Below are 19,864 nucleotides of genomic sequence, written 5' to 3'. Positions count from 1 at the left end.
TAGGAAGCCACATCCTAACTGCCTTCGTGCTAAGAGCCACCTTGGGGTCCTTCTCAACACTCGTTCAATCTTTGACGTTTTGTAGGTGCTGTTTTTCTCTCCTTTCCTTGCAGCCTTCTGGGTTGCAATAAATCTCTCCTTTCAGGTATGTAAGTCCCACCTTCATGAGGTGCCAAGGGACCTTTTGCAGGCTGCTTGGTTTCCCTGTGCTCCCAACCAAGAGAAAGCTCAGGACCCAAATGAGAAGATGCTTCTGGGCGACGAGGGAGTTTGGCTCAAGGTAAGCGAGGGTGTGTGGTCAGGCACAAAGGATTTGTTTGTCTTTACCCAGCTCTGGTGACAAAACCCATTCTTTTCTGTCCTGGAGGAGTTACAGCAACCTTTAAAACTACTCATGTAGTACTCCATATGCTACTGCACTCTTTGTAAATCCCAAAATACCTGTGTCTGGATCTGTCCTAATTGCCCCATTCCCACTGAATTAACAATGAACAGCAAACCCATCCTGGGGAAGACTGCCAGAAGAAGGACTGTGCATGAAACCAAAATACCACAGAAATGCCTCGAGGCTGAGAAACAACTTGCTCCCGACTCTCCCCTGCAGTCAAGCTGTGCTTTAACACCCCCAAAGGGTAGGCACAGGCTGTGTTTAAAGTCCTAGCTGCCTTTGTTCCAGCAGCAGAGGGCAGCTGGGTATCCTCTGCCATCCCGAGGGGTCCTGAGCACCCCAGGGTGCTGCTGAGCACCCCCAGCCCACAGCAACCAGCTGTGGCACACAGGTCCTTCTGATGACTCCAGACCAGAGGTGGCATTTCTCTGTGCCCCAGGATGTTGGTCCTGCAGCCCAACAGGGGCTTGGGGACTGTCCCCAGGAGGGTCCAACCCTTCTGTCCCAGCAGGTAGAGGAGAGGGACGGAGGAGGGCTGAGGGTTAGGCCACTGGGATTTTTACAGCGCTGGGTTTCTGACCACAGGCACAGTTTAGAGGTTTTGTGGCTGCTGCCTGGTGTTGCTGGAAAGCCAGGCTCTGGCATGCTGCTCCTCTGCACTCTGAGGGGCAGCTCGTCCTGTTTTGCTCAGGGTTCTCTAGAGAAGGCCTCTTTCCCCAGATGCTCAGACAGCTCAGTGAATCATCAAACCTCAGTCAACAAACATGGGGACTGCTCTGAGGTCCTCTAACTCTCAAAAACAACTTCCTTTAGCCTTCTAATTTTCCCTGTCTTCCTTGTCTGTGTGCTCACAACCCAGTTTGTGGCTTCAGTCTCTGGCCATGCCAAACGTGCCTCCTTTCCTCCTTTGCTGAGGAGAAAGCAGTAATCCTCCCCCTTGGCCTTACCTAGATGAAAGCTTGCTTGCTTTCCACTTCTCAGCAGGGGTTAAAACATGTTACAGTTTTATTGGAGCTTGTGGTCAGCTCTCTTCCTCTATGGATGTTTATACTAAAGACTTTCATTACTGGTTCTCTGTGCACTCTCTAGGAGTGCTATTATTTTCCGCCCATAAAATTATTTATGGACTAGTAATAAATATACCCTTTTTTTTTTTTTTTTTTTTTTTTTTTAAGAGTTGGCCTGATTGGGAACATATTGGGTTAGGAAAGATGGCTTTTTGTTGACAATTTGCCTAGCACAGCTGCCTGCCCAGACAGGAATGGTGCTGTTGATGCACATGTGTACCCATGTGCACGGGGTGTTTGGTGTCCCCCAGCTCCCAGGGCATTTTAAAGCTGTTACACCTGTGTCTCCAGGGTTAGAGCTGCACCACAAAACTCATCAGATGGTAGGAATAACTTCTTACAACGTTTCTGAAGAGGTGGCACCAATGAACAGGAGGAACTGCTGCATCAAAGGATCATGGAATGGTTAGGGCTGGAAAGGAGATTTAATGCCCTCTAGTTCAAGCCCCACTGCCATAAGCAGAGACACACTAGACCAGGTGGCTGTGATCCCCATCAGATCTTGGGTGCTTCCAGGGATCCACAAGTGCTCTGGAAAGCTGGTGCCAGTGTTTGACTGTGCTCACTGTCATGCTGTAATTATGTTGGGGGCAAGAGGGATGTGTGTCTGTGCCACTGCACACAGCATCTGCCATGTCCCTTGGGTCTGTCTGCACATGCTAGTCATTACAATTTGCAGATCTCCAGCCATGCTTTGTTCTCAGTTTTTAATACACCTGATGAGGAAAGACATCAAAATCACTTGTAAGCAAGTCAGGATGTGTAATGCAGGAAATAAAGTAAGAAGCGGGGAGAGGGGGGAGAAAAATTAAGAAGATAGCCTGCTGTGGCCAAGCACATAATATTCATTGGAAAGGATTGGGATGTTAATCAAGGCAGCTGCTATTGGCCTAACCTGGGGCCAGTGCCTTTCACTCTCATGCAGATGTAGGAAGGGAAAGACTGAACTCTTCACCTCAAGATGTGTAGTCCAGGGAAAGCCTCACCTGACTTCTCCAACTACCTCTCCTCCCCTGAGGAACCACACTTGGAGTTTGGGTTAAAATCCTCCAGGTCCTTGGGATTTCACAGCTGTAGCTCTGTCTTGGGGGGCTCCTTGTCTGTGAGCACTGCTGGTTCTTCTCTCTTTCTTTTCCTCCCTTCTTGCTTTCCTGTTTCTTTTTCCTTCTTCCCCCACTTATCTCACCAGGGGAGACAGTGGGGATATACCAAATAAAAACATCGGAGCCCTCTGGTCCACTCCTTGCAGCCAGGCAGCCCTGTAAGCAAGCAAGCCCTGGTGAAGGGAGCAAGAAGACACCAGTGGGGCCATGCTGATGGGGCTTTTGCTGATGAGCACCTCCCTGCAGGGTGGGAGCCCCGGGCTGAAGCCCAAGGTTTTCTCCTGTTCGCCTGTGTGAACAATGCCTGACGTGGCATGAACCACCCTGAGGCTAAGCTGCCATCACAGATTGCATGGCTGTCCCCTCCATTCCCACAGTCTGCTCCTTGGGCTGTGCCTGGCCAGCCAGGACTTGTCTTCTTTCCAAATACACCTTTGCCTCAAATTTCTGAGCTTCCTCCACGCCAGCATTCCACAAAAACACTGTATCAGGAGGATCTTGATCAAAACACATCCCAGCACTGGGCAAAGGGGGGTACTGGGGTGGAGGAGAAAAACATTTCTGTCTTCTTACTTCCAAAGAACATCTGCTCTGCCATGATTGATGCCATGTGTTTCCCAGCTACTTCCAGCTGCCTTCAGGGTTGTAGACAAGTAGCAAGTTGCTGGCTCTCCTAGCAGGCAGGGCTTCTTCCCATGAATCTTTCCACGTGTTGGCTGGGGGACAGTTTGCTGTTGCAGTGGCTACTGGGGACATTCTTTAGGCTTGTTTTGTTTTTTGTCTTTTTTGAGGGCTTTTTTTTCTTGGAAATATTTTGGTGGCAAGGCTGGTAGCTGTTTTCCGTGGGTGTCTCACTTGCCTGGCCAGCTCTGTGTAGGCAGAGCTCCTACCGAGCCTGGTGGAGGGGGAGCAAGAAAGAGGTTATCCAGGTCTTGCTTAATTTAAAGAGTAGCAAATGTGGATGCTGTGAAGATGCAGTAAATTTATGTCAAGGTGGGACTGAATGTGTGAGGAGAAGGCTAGTAAAAGGAAGAAGGGAAATTCAGAGGGAAAGGACTGTTTTGGCTCCCTTCCTTCCTCCTCCCCACCTTTTCAGCCATTTGCAGCCCTGCAAGGTCTCTGAGCCCTTATCCCTGCTCCTGCTGTCCTACTGCTCCCTCTTCCTCTCTCTTGCCTGTATGGGCTCAGAGAAGCTGTATTTGATGTGCCTGCCCTCAGAGTGTCTCCTGCCCTCTCTCCTAGGTTTGCTTTGAGAGACCTGCAGTGCCCAGCTCGCTCCTGCTCTTCCTGGCCTCCTCTGGCCCTGTCCCAGGCCAGCAGCCCAAGCCGGTGGTGGCCGTGCAGTTGACTGACACAGAGGGACAGAACCACTCTTTGGGTGAGAACCTCTGTCTGTGGGACACCCAGAGCCACCACCACAGCTGTGACCTCTCACTGCTGTCCCCTGCCCCACCTCGCAGGATCTTCTGCCTTCCAAGCCGGTCTGTTGGGGGAGCAGATGTCAACCAAAATCCCAGCAGCGGGACTAGTCACTTCTTTCTTTGCCTTGTCTCACAGGGACGTACGAGCTCTCGTGTCAGCACAACCCCCTCACCATCAACGTGACCCACAGCCAGGAGGACCCACTCTCCCAGGTGGCTTCGGTGCTTTTCAACTTCTCCTCTCCACGTGTGGGCATTGCAGCCGTGTCCCTGCGGACCTTGGCTCAGCCTGGCTCCTCGGGCACCCTCACCACCTGCCCCCTGCAGCCCCAGGAGGGATGTGGCCAGCAGTGCTACAGGTAGGGATGGTCTCCTCAGGGCACGTCCCAGTGGCCACCCGGGGTTGCTGCTCTCCTCTGGGAATTTGTGTTTGAATTCTGGGGGTTTTATTGGGTGCTTTGTGACTGTCTTCAGATGGCTTTCGAGGTATTGTTGGAAGATCTGCTGTGTTGAGTCTTGATTTGCTTATCTTGCTGGAGGGAACGGGAAGGCAGAAACCAGATCTTGTGCATGGCCTCTGCATCTGTAGAAGACTGTGCTAAAGGACTGATTCCTGGTGGGAAAACCAAGAGAAGTTATCACTGAGAGTTTTTGCTAAAGCTGAAGCTTCTTCAGCACTTTCTTTACAAGCTCCACCTCCATCCATTCCAGTCTTCCCCATGCTGCACAAGGTGGGGATGGAGCTCTCCTCATCCTCTCTGCTCTCACTCCTGGTCCACCCAGGCCCCTCACAGAGTCTCACACTGCCCTGCTGAACATGGTGATAATGCCAACAGAGGCCTCAGCACTTTAAATCTGCCAAGTCTGCCTTTGCTTGCAGATCCCAGGCTCCCTGAAGCACACATGTGCTCATCCAGGGCTCCAGTTCAGCCAGTTACTCAAACCACACCACTGGGAATACTGATTTTTGAGCTTTGCTGGAGCTTTGGGGTTCTTAAGCACAGAAGGGCTTTGTCTAGGGTCATCTCATTGCTGTTCCTGTCATGTTCCTTCTGTTGATGGCCTGGACGGGTGAACATCTCTGATAACAAATGAGCATGTGTGTGTGTGTGTGTTTGTATTAAAGCCTGTGGAATTGTGGTACAATTGATTTATGTCGAATTCTGGAAGCCATGAGTATCCTGAAGTTGCTTTTTACTTCTTTTTTTTTTTTTTTAAGTGCATGTGTGATTTATACAGAAACATAAATCTTAGTGAGTCAGTATATAAATATTATTCTCAACCTTACATTAAAAGATCAGTGTTCACCTGAAATGCAGCGTGTTTCCTCCTGGTAGCTGTTACAGCAATGTACCCACATGCTTCTAAGTCCCTGGCCAACTGATGTGGTTTTTCAATTACATTTTCTCATCCCTTAAAATAATCTTGCATTCTTGTTTCTTGAGAGCTTCCCCCTTCTCCTGAGAAGTGACTGCAAGGAAGAAAAGACTCACTGGACACAGCTAAGCATTGACTGGGGATGAGGAGATTCCCATATAGGGGCAAATAGAGAGGAAAATAGATATTTTCCTCATAAAAGTCACATTATAGCTGAAGCACAAGCCAGTTCCTATATTGCCAAGGCACACCAAGCTGTGTCCCTCTTCCAGGGGCACAGCAGGATCCCTGTGTCTCCTCTTCCTCATGTTGCCCTCCCCTAGGCTCCCCATGGCCTTGACTTCCCAGCAACTCACTGAATTGCAGAATATGTGTGCGCCCTTAGCAAATACTCAAAGTAAATCAGATTCCCAGGGTTTTCAGAGTAGAAAATTCTATTTAGAGTATTGATCTCCAGAATTAAAGTCTTGAATATTCAGGTTGGGATGGGTTAGGCTTACAGCCTCGAGTAGCCACACTAATAAAGGATCTTCCTCTGTTAAGTCAGGAAACATTCAAGTATGCCCCCTTTATTATATTTTTTAAAATCTGTTCTACCTCCAAAAGTAATGCATTGTAGTTTTTTAAAGATTAACAATTCATTTCATATAAGGTAGATGGATTCTGGCGGTGGGCAGAGGGGGGAAATCCCCTATAAAAATCCAGGAATAGAAAATCTTCATAGGCTGAGAGACATTTGACTGTGAAAGACCACAGAACATCCATGTTGTTCCTGCAGAGAGCTGAACTGACCGTGTGCACGCAGCAGCCTCGTGTACACAGTGCGTGCGTGTGAGGGCTTTCCTAAAATAACCTGAGAAAGGACAGTAACAAAAGCAACACAGAAACGAGATTTCCTGCCTTCAGCCTAGAAATGCTCATTGCCAAAACAATAAATATATGACAGGTTGGTATTTCTGTAGCATCTTTCATCTTGAAGGATCTTGCAGTGCTTTGCAGGCTGGGGAGAACACAGAGATCGTGTTTATGCTGATGAAATGCAGCTTTCTCCAGGTCAGGGTGCAACAGGTGTTTGCTCCTAGAAAAGTACATATTTGTTTTGAAGGAAGTGTCACCTTTTGGACCCACTCAAGTGCTGAAGGTTGGCAGAGCACTTAAAATCCAAAGCAGTGCAGTGTCCTCACCGCCATCACCAGGAGCCCCTCTCTGCTGTCTCTGCCAGCAGATCAGGGTTTGTCTGTGCATTCTGCTCCCAATCACAACCTTATGAGGTCAAGCAGAAATCAGACTTTTAACACTTTTCCACCCAGGAGACCCAAAGCTTCTGGCTTTCATCCTTTTCTTTGCATTTTTAAACCGAGCCACAGTCCCTCCTGCTTAACTTGGTGTGGGCAATACACTGAACCAGGGGAACATTTTTCATTTCCTCTGTTATGTGTATTTTTAGCTTGCTTTTATTTTCAGTGTGTTTTATTTTATGTTCACATATGCTGGGAAATGCCTGGGTGGGTTCACAGGAAAGGTGCTACAAAAGGTGATCTGCTTTGTGTTTGTATTTCCTGTGTGCAAGCTCTTCTCTGCTTCCCCAAAAGTGCAAAAGTGGGTATAAGGCATCAAGGGGAGGTGGGTTTGGATTCCTTTAGTGTGAAAAGTGGAGGTGAGGGAGAGAAAATTAGATGGAGGAGGGAGTTGTTTGCATATTTTCAATTGATAAACTTTATTCAGCAACGAGGGCTGTTTCCCAAACAGGTTTTGTTTGGTTTGTTTTCTTTCTTCCAGGCACCAAATTTATGCAGGGTCAAGTTATGGACTGCATGTGTGATGGCATGAAGATTTATAGGCACCCTGGTAGACATGCTGGTGTCTTATTTCACTGAAATGTAGAATAGTTTGGGTTGGAAGGGACTGTAAAATCTTGATTCTTTGCCTTTGGCTTAGGGTGCCCCGTGGATGGAGTCCCTGTCTCTGGAGGGATTTAAAACGTGTAAACATGGCACTAGGGGACATGGGTTAGTGCTGGCCTTGGCACTGCTGGGTTAATGGCTGGACCTAATTTTACAGGGCTTCTCCAGCCTAAACATTTGTGTTTTCAGGGTCCTGATGACCACATTTCCTGGGGAATGGGCTCATTTCTGCCTTTGAGACCTCTAGAGGTGCTTCTCCTCCAGCATCAAAGCCTGTTGACCTCTGGCATGTCTCTTGTGGGTCCCTGACTGGCTGATGGAGAACGGTGGCCAAGATTGTTCTGTAGAATATGTTACTCATTTTAATTTAAACTAAAATTTAAATTAAACCTGTCATAGGTAACCCTTGGAGGGCCAGACACCATTTCATGGACTGCCCCATCCCATTTGTTCTCTGCAGTCTAATAAGCTTCTTGAGGTTAGTGCTCTATATATGGGCTTTTTTGGGAATGCTCAAGATGTCTTCTGCCTTTCCCTGAGAATAACCAGGGAAAAAAAAAATATCTCCCAGCACAGGTTTTTCACCAATTTGATCTTGAGTCAAACAGTAACTGAACAGCTTTCAAACAGGGTGCTTGGTGTCACCTCATGGAGAGGGTCTGATGCATTGTTCCAAGCAGAGCTGGCCCCAGATACATCGAGGGAATGTGACTTCCAACACAGATCAGTTAATTCCCATGTCCAGTGAGGAAGGAAGCAAGTACTGGAGACCCCAGGCTTGCCAGCAGAGCCCTTGGTTTTCTGCTGCAGCCAGTCTCCCCATTCTGCCCTGCCCTTCCTGATGTCATACACAGGCACAGGCATTTTTCACAGGGACTGGATTAAATGCATCCTTCAGAAGGTTCTCTTATCTCCTTTCACAAGCTGCAGGAGGTGATGAGTGCACCATCACCCCTGCTGAGCTATTCTCATATCCAGTAACCCTCTCTGCTGAGAAGGTGCCTCTGATTTCAAGATGAAAGTTGTTGCTTTTGCTCCATCCTCGTCAGAAAGGTCTGAATGCCTCCTGCCAGCAGACAACTTTTCTGTGTCTATGTGTCTGTACAGAGATGTCAGATCCCCTCACTCTCTCCTCTCTGTCATGATAAATATTTTTCTTCTCCTCAAATCTTACAGCAAAAGTCTTGCAGCTCAGCTATGGCTTCTGCTTCCAGCTCCCTTTTGAAATCCCTGTGCTATTTTTATGTATTTCGTGGTGATGGATGTGGCTCAGAAATTAATTCCCTCTGGACAAGATGAGAAAATGAGGTGGAGCGTGGTCCTGTGGAGATCGGATATGGATAAAGATGTTCTTTGGGTACAGTCTGTCCTGGCTGAGGTTGGGAAGGTGACTCCACCAAACCTGACATCCCATTCAACCTCATTTTCTGTCCTTCTACACAACTATTTTGGTGTAGTGAACAACAACAAAAATACATGGAAAGGAACTGTCTGGAAATACGTTATGTGCTCTTACTTCTTTTTTTTCCCTTTTCCACTATGGCTGTGGAGGGGCCAGCAGGTCATTTGATGTCTTGCTGGTGCCTTTTCTCTGTCTCTGAGGCGGATGACAGCAGATGACTCACAGGGATGCTACTTTTGCCAAGTTTCTTTTGGAGTCACGTAGAGAAGCAAACACCTTTTCTTGAGATGGCAACCTCAGTGCAGATTGTAATCAAAAAGCATCACCACCGTTGGGTCTGTACACGCAGCCTGCTGCCACAAGGATGGTTGCCATCAGATTTACTGGAAAAGTGAGACCTTTCACCTTGCCTGAAGGGAGACATTCCCAAGTGTTTCCAAAACACCTTTTCTCATTTCCTAGCTATTCTCTTCTGCTAGACCGCATTGGGGTAAACACCTTTTATCTCACTGATGTTGAGTGTTACAATCCAGGCTCCACCAGAGTATGTGCAGTGATGACTTTCAACTTCAGGAGATTTGGCCAAAGCCTTTACTTTTCTGTCGACATCTCCTATAACCCCCTCTCCCAAAAATTCGCACCATGAGAAGAACTCACAAGTTTTCTGCTGTTAAGAGCTGGATCTTGGTGATAAGGGATGTTTCAGCAGCAGTCTTGGGGTTGAAAGCCTGAGTAGACACTACAGCAATGTATACGTGATTTATTATACTCAGACAGCTGCACTGCTTTTGACTTGGCTTAGTTTGATGTGGGTAAATCCATCAGTATTTTCTGAGTTGCATTAAGTAGTTGCTGTAAAACATGAAATTTCAGCTATTCGGAATTTGGGATTTGTCACAACAAAGTAGTGTTACCATACTAGTTTTGCCACCACTGGCTTTACATGCTCTATTGCTGGTAGTGGCTGCCTGCCTTTATTCTAGAAGGATGAAGAATCCCAAAGGAAAAGTTTTGCTCTAGTTTATAGAATTGTTCCCATTTCAGAACAAAGCTCTTACCATTCTGGAGCATTTAGGGCCATCACTAGGCAGAATTTCACAGATTTCCAGACCTGAAACTTTCTTTGATGTATAAGTTATGGGACTTGGTGAGCCCAGAGCATCGTGCAGGCTTGTGCTGACATGAAATAAGTTAGGAGAAAAATCTTGGTATTTTGTAAAAATGTTGTTGACAAATCATTACTTTGAGCTTCAAAAGATGCTGGGATAGAAGTGGAAATTTTTTTTTTTGATGTCTCAGGCAGAAAAAAAGTGAAAAAATATTGGCTTGTCCCACATCTTATATGGCCTGAATCAGAAATGGGCAGAAGTCAGGAGTTTGCAGCTGTGATACAGGAATTTCATTTATCATCAAAAGCAGAAAGAGCTCCTTCATGCTGAGATCAGAACTGGGCTAACTGCACCATTTCCTTGTCCAGCCTTTGTTTGGGTGTTCCAGGGCATGGGAGTGTGATTTATTCCATCACTTTACCCCAGCCCTGGCATAGCATGTGGATCATGATGGGGCAGGTCACAGGGCTTTTTTTCTCTTTTGACCCGCACTTATTCACCATCAGGCTCAAAAGTGTCCTGGCCCCAAGTACAGCAGTGACAGCAGTGATGATGCTGATAAAGGAAGCAATCAAGGCAATGTTTCTTGATAGGGTTGGAATCTATTTTTGAAGATTATTGATATATTCGAGAAAATCAGACAGCTTTCAGTGATGTGAGCCCTTTTTCAGGTCTGGGTTAGCAGCACCAGACTTCAAGCAAGGTGTAGGACAAGCACAGCTTCTCAGAACTTGAGCTGATCAGGCTCAGATCATTTCCAAAATAAAATCTAGTGGATGTTTGTAGGGCTAGGGATGTTGTTAATCACAGAGAAAAGAGTGCTAAATTAGTCATCTCTGGGGGCAAAGAGAAAGGTAATTATTCTAACCCAAACTTTTCTGTTATTTTTAGAATATATCTACATGCACATATGGAACATGTGCATGAATATATATATATGTGATGTACATAAAAATATTTTCTTATTATGACCTGTAGTTCTCAATCTCTTATGCATGACTACCCTATATAACATTCTGTTTTTGTAATCCTTAAGAAACTTTCTGATATCTTCATCTACTTTCTAACACATTGCTGGTTACATTTCCAAACTGGTGGAAAACCAAAATGTCCCCGGTAGCGCTCAAAAGGATTAGCGCTTCATTTAATTTTTATTTAATAACAGCATTGTCCCAACTGCCAAGGCTGCCCCAGACAACGTGCTGTCTTTCCATCAGCACCAGCAGAGCTGCTCCAGCCAAGCACTTGGCCTGGATGCATCTGGAAGGTGCCAGGGCACACCCTCAAGCCAGTGCTGTGATGGGCACATGCTCCAAAACTCAACGCCCTGACCATCAGCTCTGAGGGTGGGGAGGCACTGGCTGCCCAGAGAAGCTGTGGCTGCCCCGTTCCTTGAAGTGTTCCAGGCCACTTTGGAGGGGGCTTGGAGCAACCTGGTCTAGTGGAAAGGTGCATCTCCATGTTGTACCCATGACTGGTGAGGAAGGAATGGAATGGAGAAGCAAGGCTGGAAAGAGGACGTGTGTGCCCAGAGGCAAACGCACAAGGGAGTTTAGGACAGTGGTTCCATCACTAGGGATGGGAGCGAGTATGAGCCAGGGGCACAGGCAGGGAGCAGAGCAACTGCCCAGAGAAGGTGACTGCAGGAGGGGAGGGGAGAGGGCTACAATTGGTAACAGATGCCCTCAGAAGCTAATGACCTGACAAATGCTGCACTCATAAAACAAATTCTTTAAAAAGGAAGCAAATGGAAATATAAGCTAGTGAAAGAATTTGCAGCAGCTGCCCTGAAACCATTTCTCACTTCATAAACAGGTCTGCATTGAAAAAACAGCCCCTTTCTTCTTGTTCTCCTTTGTGGTCCCCTCCTGTGCCCACCGGCTCTTTCAGGGCTGTGGCCTGCAGGTTTCCACCATGTCTTTGGCTCGGTGGACTTGTCCAGAGTCAACAGCACATTGCGTTCCCTTAACGTCTGTGTCGGCACCAATTTGGGTTTTTTTGGGGTTTGTTGTTTTTTTGTTTTTTGTGTGCATGTCTTTTGTGGTATTTCTAGCTCTGTGCATCCTTGGCTGGAAATGTTGAGTAAAGGCTGGAGGCAGAGGCCTCTGCCTTGCTGGGAGAAAGGCAGTGCCTGAAAACAGCAGCAGCCCTGTGCCAAGCAGGAAGCAGAGGAGAGCGAGGCATTCAGGTACAGCTCCCTCCCTTCTCTCCCCAGTTATTGCCTGGAGCTGCAGCACCTCTGTCCCTGGCTGAGATCAGGTGTTGCACCTTTATCACTTGGTAGCAGATAAAGCCAGACTGGTGGATAACCAGGGCGTGGGAGCTGTTGTATTGCCCCATGTCTTTTCCCAGTTCCATCCCAGGTAATTAATCAACTGGCTGCATTTCACTGATGGCGATCACAACCCTTTGACCCACACTGGTTCTCATTATGGAATTGTGATGCTTAAATAGTCAGTACCTAATGACTGCTGCTCAGTGGGAAGCTGCTGAAGTGAGGAGGTGGCGTGGGTGATGCATTGCAAACCAATGAATGGGTGATGCATTTCAAACTTTCCTGGGACCTCTTCTAACTTGCAGCGGTGCTGAGGGGAAGGTTATTCCCCCCTTTAGCTACATCTCACCTTGGTGGCCACAGCTGAGGCTGTAGAGCTGGACAGGTGTGTGTCTGATCCCAAAGAGTCTGGCATTGGCATGCACAGGCTTGGGATGCTGCGTTGGCCTGTGGGAAGAGCAGAGCTGCTCAAGACCATCAGAGCAGAGGGGGAAGGTGGCAGGAGTGGGGCTGGGGAGCCAGCTGTACATCCAGCTTCTCCTTTCTACCACAGGCTGTGGAGTAGCTGTATGGATGGGAAGGGGATGTGCACAGAATCTGAAGAACATCTCATGGTTGATTCCCTAATATCTGCAGAGGTTTTCTCTTAGCTTTCCTTGCAGTTGGAGAATCATCTGTGGATTCTCCAGTGTCCAGTATAGAGTTTGACATATCTGATTCTAAAGTTAAACAGAGGTATTCCTTCTGCCTCCCCTCTCCTTGTGACCTCCCTCCTTTTGTTCTCTTGGCCTATCTGCAACGAGCCCCCCTTTGGTGCCCAGCTGTGTACACACTCTGTGCCTGTGTACAGGCAGCACAATTTTTGGAATATTGTTGAGTTCTGCCTCCTTTCATCAGCTTGAAAGAACCTGGTGGTGGTTGGTGGGAAGGTGTGGGCTGGGGTTGGGATGAAGTCTCTGGCATCATTGTCAGGGGACTCCAAGCCTGGAAGAAGCTGGAGCTGCGAGGGATAGGTGTGCATCTCTGGGCATCTGTGACCTGCTGAGCATTGAGTCCACACAAGTGCCACCTGGAGAGAGCCCTTCCTTGCTGAAGTAGTCCTGGGACCCACTGGTTGATCCCTTATTGTTCTCCTCCACAGCTGTGCCCACGGTGCCTGCGTGGGATCAGGAACCTGCACGCAGCCACTGCTTGCTCACGCTGCCACCCTCAACTGCAGCTCGGATGGCCCCGGGCACATGACCTGTGCTGTCTCCTGTGAAAAGGGCTTCTTCCTCCGCTCCAGTGGTGGGAAGAGGCTGGGCTCCACGCAGGTGAGTGGGCCTCAGGGTGGCCCATGGGACCAAGACCTAGATAAAAAATATTTAACCACCTCGAGGTGGTTGGAGAGAGCACAGACCACTTCATTCCTCCAGCCCCAACCATTTTGCTGCTTTCCCAACACATCCCAGCTCAATGAAGCTCCAGTGCTGGACCCCTGTGCTCATGGCTGGTGTTTCTGCTCTGGAGATCCCTCTCCTTTCCTTGCTGCAGTCCTAGTTCTCCCAGTGCAGTGCTGGCTGCAGAGCACCAGGCTGAAAGCTGCTGCAGAGCATGTCCCAAGTCAAGGTGATGCACTCCAGCAGAAAGAGAGCAGATATTTCTGCTCTCCAGATGGGCATTGCTTGGAGGGTTAAATATCCCTGGGATGTTTTCTCTCTTAAAGCTGAAGTTAGTGGCTCAGGAAAAAATGAAATCATTGCAGAGCAACTATATTTAGAGTTAGCTGAGAGCATGGAGAGCTTTTCTTCCTTTGTGTTGTGTTGCAATAATGGCACAGAGGTCACCGTGAAAGAGTTTGTCCCACTTTCCAGAGGGTTGGGGGTTACCTCATGAAAGCCAGGAGCCAGCACAGCTCTAACTATTGACTTAGGAGACCTGGGATGATGTGTCCTTGGGAACTGAACGGCCTTGGTCCAGGCAGTCACCTTGGCAGGGGTGTAGGCACACAGTGTCCTGTCCTTGGGCTCGTTCTGGAGGGGGGAACAGGAGTCTCTGGGGCTGAGCTGGTCTATATTGCCAGACTGAGTGAGGGTGTGAACTTGCTTGGGGCAGACAGACAAAAGAGAGTTAGGCTGCGTCAGGAGGGTGACTTTTCCTCTCCTTGGAGATCTGCTTGTGACACCTGGCAGGCAGGTTCCCCAAAGGAGAGGTGGACACTGGGGAGTGCAATAGGGCAGCTGGAGAGGCACTGCTCATCACTGGGAGGTTGTTAATTACATGGCCACTGGGTCTGTGAGCCAAGGCCTGCCCAGGGAAAACAAAATGTTCCCATTCTCTGAAATGAAACCACACAAAATGAATCTGCCTGGGGTGACAGTTTTCCTGTGTTTGGCAGTGAGATGGGAAACTTCTGAACAGAGTTTTACCAAGGGGCTGTCACAGCAGAGGGCAGCTTGCAAGGGCCTTGCCCTGAGCCCTCCAGTGGTATTGCAGTGGTGTCTGGCTTGTAACCCTGTTTAGGAAAATGCGCACAGCTCTTCTCCTCAGCATCCTGTCCAGCTAGTTCAGCTACACTATGATCCTGCTGCACACTTGGGAGAGCCAAACTCAAATTTAGTGACATCCTTCAGAGCCACCACATCCAGGTTCAACCAAAACCTGCTGGTTGAGATGATGGCTCACGTGTTCAGCTGCCCCAGTAGTGTGAGTGTACCCAGCCAAGAAGGGACATCAGGAACATTGATCTGCAGCCCCTGGCTGAGGGCTGCTGGGCTGGGGTTAGCAGTTTGAGAATGGAAATCATAGAACAATTGGGGTTGGAAGGGACCTTTAACAAATCACTTAGTCCAACCCCCTTGTTGTGGCTGGGAACACCTTCCACTACACCAGGTTGCTCACAGCAAACCATCATCCACCACTCAATTTTGATGAAGTCTGTAGCACGTGTTGACCATATTTAGTGGTGGGAGCATGGTGGTTTTTGATCTTGGGCAGTTCTGAGTAAGAAGGGGTGTATAATTAGGATTTGTAAATGAGGTTATATGATTTCATTGGGGTCTGTGGGCTGAGGCATGAGGGAATTGGTGCATTTAGGGAAAAACAATAAACAGAAGAGTTCTCTGACAACAGTTGAAGTAAGACTTGATGTTTTAGGGGAGGAAATTGCAGCACATACAGCTGGAAATAGCTTAGCTGGAGAGGTTTCAGTGACTCTTGAAGGGACTTTCCTTTTTTCCCTAATGGGGACTGGTACTGCCCAGACAATGTAGCATGCACAGTGGCTGGGTTGTTACCTCAGGGAACATGTGCTGCTCTCACATCCCACACATCTCCCTGTGAACAGATTGTGATTCATTGTCCAGAGTGGGGAGAAAGGGCACAGTGAGGGAGGAAAAATGTTGGAGATCTCTCCTCATCCCGAAACCGGGGTTGGACCTTTCTGCTGTGGTGGCACAGCTGTAGACCAAAGCTCTCTTCAGGAGTCTGATGGAGCTTTGCTTTTTCTGCAGCAGGAGGTGGTGCTGACGTGCAGTGCGGGACAGTGGGACAGATCTGTGACTTGTGACCCTGTTGACTGCCGTGTCCCTGACCAGTCCCACGTGTACCATGCCGAGTTCTCCTGCCCTGTGGGGACCACCTACCTGCAGAGATGCTCCTTCTCCTGCATCCCCCCAGCCAAGCTTCAAGGTATGGTCTGGAGTGTCAAGACATTTAACCGCCCTTTTTGATGCCACATTTCCATGCCTGTCCCAAACAGTTCAAACAGAGCATTGCTACTTGGAATTTCTCTCTTATCCTGGATTTGCCAGCTGGATGAGCTCTTGAGATACTTCCTGAAATGATGGGTATCCCACCCCCTGGGATACATCAGAGACATCCTAGTGTGAGGATAATTCCCTCTGACTCCCATCCCCTGGCAGGCAGCCCTTATCCATCCACCTCAGGGTGTAGTGATGTCCTCTCCTGATAACCAGTCCAGCCTCCAGTATTACAGTGATGGAGACACAAAACATGCAGGCAGACAGAGAGGACTTCAGAGAGCCAGAAGTGGCTCTGTGCCTGCTGGCTGTGGGGAAGCCTGTGGTTCAGGGGGCTGGGGCTCTATAAAGCCATAGAGACTGATGCCCACAGCTGTAGAGCAGTCTGGGAGATGTTCACCACCCAGACACACCATGGCCTGGCTTTCATTCTGCCGACTCCATCAGTAGCCACAGGAATTTCTTAAGCCAAGTCAGAGAAAGAGAGCTACTGTTCTGTCTATGCAAGTGCTGAGCTGGATGGGATTTCAGGGGTAATTGCCTTGACAGTTTCAAGCATTGGGACTTTTTGAGTTTCCACCAGTGCCTTTGCTCTGAAAAAATCACATACAACAAATCATTTTAATGGGTGCCCTACTTTATGGAGACATTTATAGCTGAAATGTATGAGAATTGTTTACTTATTGTAAAAGAAAAAGCGTTAAATCCAAGGATCAAAAACTGCGGAGAATTAAGGTCTCATTTCATGACAGGGAGGATGGTGGCAGATCCCCAGTGTGGGCTGATCAATGGGTAGCATACAAATGTCATCTCAACAACACAAATTCTGCAAGAACTGATGCCCATTGCCTTGGGTTGGTCAGCTGAGGCAGAGCTTTAATCTGGTCTTGCACTCACAGCTGCCTCTCAGTCCTGCTGCAGTCCCTGGGAGGTTTGTTGTGGGCTCCCTCCGTGGGCCCCCGGGTGACTTCCAGCATGATGGCTGGAGGTGCTCAGCCAAGGCTGCCAAGCCATGTGGGTAAACTCTTAGAGTCCAGCTGACACAACTGAGCCACTGAGGCAGGGACATGCTCTGTGCTTGTTCCCCCCAAAGACTCGCATCCTTACAAGCAAGCTGTCAATGCTAACAAATGCTAAGAGTAGGCAAGGAAAGGATGACATGGCTGTGTGGCACTTGGAGGTGGGAGATGGCCCCTGGCAGCCTTGACCCATCAGGAACACAGGCGCTGAGTAGAGATGTGATCTTGTCTCTGGCCCAGAAGTGTTTCTGTAACAAGAAAGTGATGTTTGAAGGAACTGTAGAGCAGCCTGGCTGCACCACAAACATGTTGATCCAAACCTCTCACTAGGAATAGCCCCATTCACCCCAATCCAGCTTTTTTTCTTGCTCATCAGTTCCCAGTGAACTATCCATCACCCATACCATGGAGGTGATGTAGTCCTGGGCACTTCCTGCAGGCATCCACAGCTGTGCAGTTTTGGCCACCCATTTAGCTGGGTCTGTCAGGGACAGCAGAGAGCTGGGCTGTAATACTCAACCCAAACCTCTAATGATGGGTGGTTTGAATTCCCACTCACACCAGTGAAGCCTCCCACATCTGTCCTTGTGGCATTTTCCATCCTCCTGACTCTCAGGTTGCCCAGAGAGGTGATGGATTCCCCATCCCTGGAAACATTGAAAGCCAGGTTGGGCAGGGCTCTGAGCTACCTGACCTGGTGGAAGATGTCCCTGTCTATGGCAGAGGGAGGTTGGACTAGATGGCCTTTAAAGGTCCTTTCCAGCCCAAACCATTCCATGATTCTATGATCTTACACTGCATCTGTAGTAGGGTATGACAGCTTGATCAGCATAGCTAAGGACAAGCTGCAAAAAGCCCCTGGGGAGGATGAAGGTGGGCTGAACTGAATATGACAGAGAGCTGTCCTACAGCCTATGGCTATCCTGAGGCACCACGAAAGAGGTCAAGTTTAAGGGAAAGATTTGGGGAGATTTGCAGAACCAAGATCCTTTCTCCAGCCTCTAGAAGTTAACCCTGCCATACTTTTATCTGCATTTAAGTATTTTCTGCTGCAGCCTGACCAAGCAGCTGATGGAGTCCGTGGTCTTTGTGTTTGTTACCGCTTTTTGGTATCAGCGTACACTCTAACAAGAGGACTTGTGCTGGCTGCTCTGAGCTCCCCTCAGCATTCCTGGCTGAAATATAACCCCACGCTGTGCTTCCCTTTGGGCTCAGGAACAAACCAGTGGCTCACGTGCCTGGAGGATGGTCTCTGGTCCCTGCCCGAAGCCTACTGCAGGCTGGAGTGCGACGCGCCTCCCGCCGTGGCCAACGCCCGGCTCCTGGTGCCGCGGTGCCTGCAGGGCAGCCACGACGTGGGCTCCGTCTGCCGCTACAAGTGCAAGCCCGGCTACCACGTGCCTGAGAGCACAGCAGACAGGCCTAAGAAGTAAGTCTGTGGCAGGTCTGTTATCGCCATTTCTTTCCTCCTCCCAGTGCGTGCAAGGAGCAGAGGTGATAGGAGAATGGCAGTCTCAAAGATCTGGCTTGATTGGTGGTAGAGGGCAGAGCAGCTTTCTCTGACCACACAGATTTCTTGAAATACAAGAGAGGCATTCCCTGGTCTAGGTGAACCTGGTGGGAAAAAGCTGCTGTTGCACACACAAGAGTGTTAAGTACTTTATCCTGAAACAAGCAGATCTTCCTGTGCACCTTAACATATTTGTCACTCTGTGAAAGTTAAGCACCAAATTGTTTGTGGAATCCCAGGTAATTAGACATTTACAAGATGTTGGCAAATTCCTGGAGCTTCTGTCTTTCCTGAAAGCGATAAAACATAGAACAGAGGCACTGCAAGAATGAATGGCTGCCTTCTGTCAGGGTTAACATCTCACCCGCTGTGCCTCTTGGCTAAATTTAATCTCTAGCATTGGTATTTCAATGGGAGAAGATTTTTCCTGATGCTTCGGGGAAAAATTCCTGGTGGTGCACTAGCCCTGCTCTCAGCCAATATCGCAGTGCTGGGGGATAAAGCAGCATTTTGCCTGTGACGCCTCCAGCCAAAGTCCCCACTGGGTTTGGTCACTAAAGATTCCCTGGCACTGGCTGGGTCCTCCCCAGAGTCTTGATTCTAGCCCAGATCAGGTAATTATGTGTTAATTGTTTAATGCCCCCTTCCAGTTTTAATTGGATGCAGACTTCTCTTCTTTGCTCTGGGGTAGAGTTGTTGTGCAGTGGGAAGCAGTTGCCAAATTTCTTGCCTAGTAATGAAGGAAGTGGTTTCTGTAAACAGCTTTTCACAGTGTTAGGAGTGTTTCTTGGGCCAAAGGGAGCTGAGCAAATTATGATTATGGCAGTGATCACACGGACTGCTTTGCAAACTCTTTTGTGCCTGTGGTGCTTCAGGCACTGGGCTTTCAAACAGATCCACTCAGCTTGCAAAGTCAGGCCCCCTCTGTCCTGCTGCAGCAACTGCTGGTGAAAATGATGACCCCTGGGAGATCTTGAGGCTCCTCTGATGCATGAGTAACTTCCATATGGGTCTGAACAGCCTGTGAGACAAGTCAAGGAAAATCATGAAGAGGTTTACATTTTCATAGCAATGCACATTGACATTGCATTTTCCTCTTTGCAATTGTCACTGCTGCTGTTTCATCGGGCATCTCTGATGGTGGAATAAAAAAAACAACACATTAACAAAACCAGAAAAAGTATTGCTTTCCTATCATGCGGATTAACTCCTATGTGAGTGGTCCAGCTCAAGCAAAAACCTTTCCTTGGGCTTGTAAATGTCATTGTACTGTCTCATCAGGAGCTCTTGGTGTACTCTCAGCATGAGTACAAACCCCTTGGTGTGGTGTAGCAGCTCTTAGCCCTTAAGTCAGTTCCTGGATTGCTGGAAATCCTTCTGGTATGTCAGCCCTGGCAAGGAGAGGGTGGGAGCTGCCAGAGTGAGAGGTTGATCTCTTTTATCATGCCAATTTTGGAAAAGGGGAGGTGGTGGGGTGTTCTGGAAGCAACCAGCTCTGGTGAGGTGCAGGTTCCTGATGTGCTGGTGTGAAAGTAGGGTCTGAGCTGGT

The 19,864-nt window shown here is 48.5% G+C and overlaps 1 protein-coding gene across 1 annotated transcript in view; it reads left to right on the top strand.

The window, feature by feature from the left end:
- PAPPA2 (pappalysin 2) overlaps positions 1-19,864 on the top strand; it is an 87,294-nt gene that overhangs the window by 44,891 nt on the left and 22,539 nt on the right. The window contains exons 11-16 of the mRNA XM_064427716.1: positions 146-280; positions 3,801-3,936; positions 4,116-4,338; positions 13,188-13,359; positions 15,538-15,715; positions 18,021-18,234. Coding sequence (XP_064283786.1) covers positions 146-280; positions 3,801-3,936; positions 4,116-4,338; positions 13,188-13,359; positions 15,538-15,715; positions 18,021-18,234 — 1,058 coding nt within the window. The remainder of the gene's footprint in view (positions 1-145; positions 281-3,800; positions 3,937-4,115; positions 4,339-13,187; positions 13,360-15,537; positions 15,716-18,020; positions 18,235-19,864) is intronic.

Source organism: Passer domesticus, chromosome 7 (assembly GCF_036417665.1).
Source record: "Passer domesticus isolate bPasDom1 chromosome 7, bPasDom1.hap1, whole genome shotgun sequence".
Lineage (NCBI taxonomy): Eukaryota > Metazoa > Chordata > Aves > Passeriformes > Passeridae > Passer > Passer domesticus.
The sequence above is the reverse complement of the archived record's forward strand: the minus strand, read 5'-3'. Positions and strand labels throughout refer to the sequence as shown.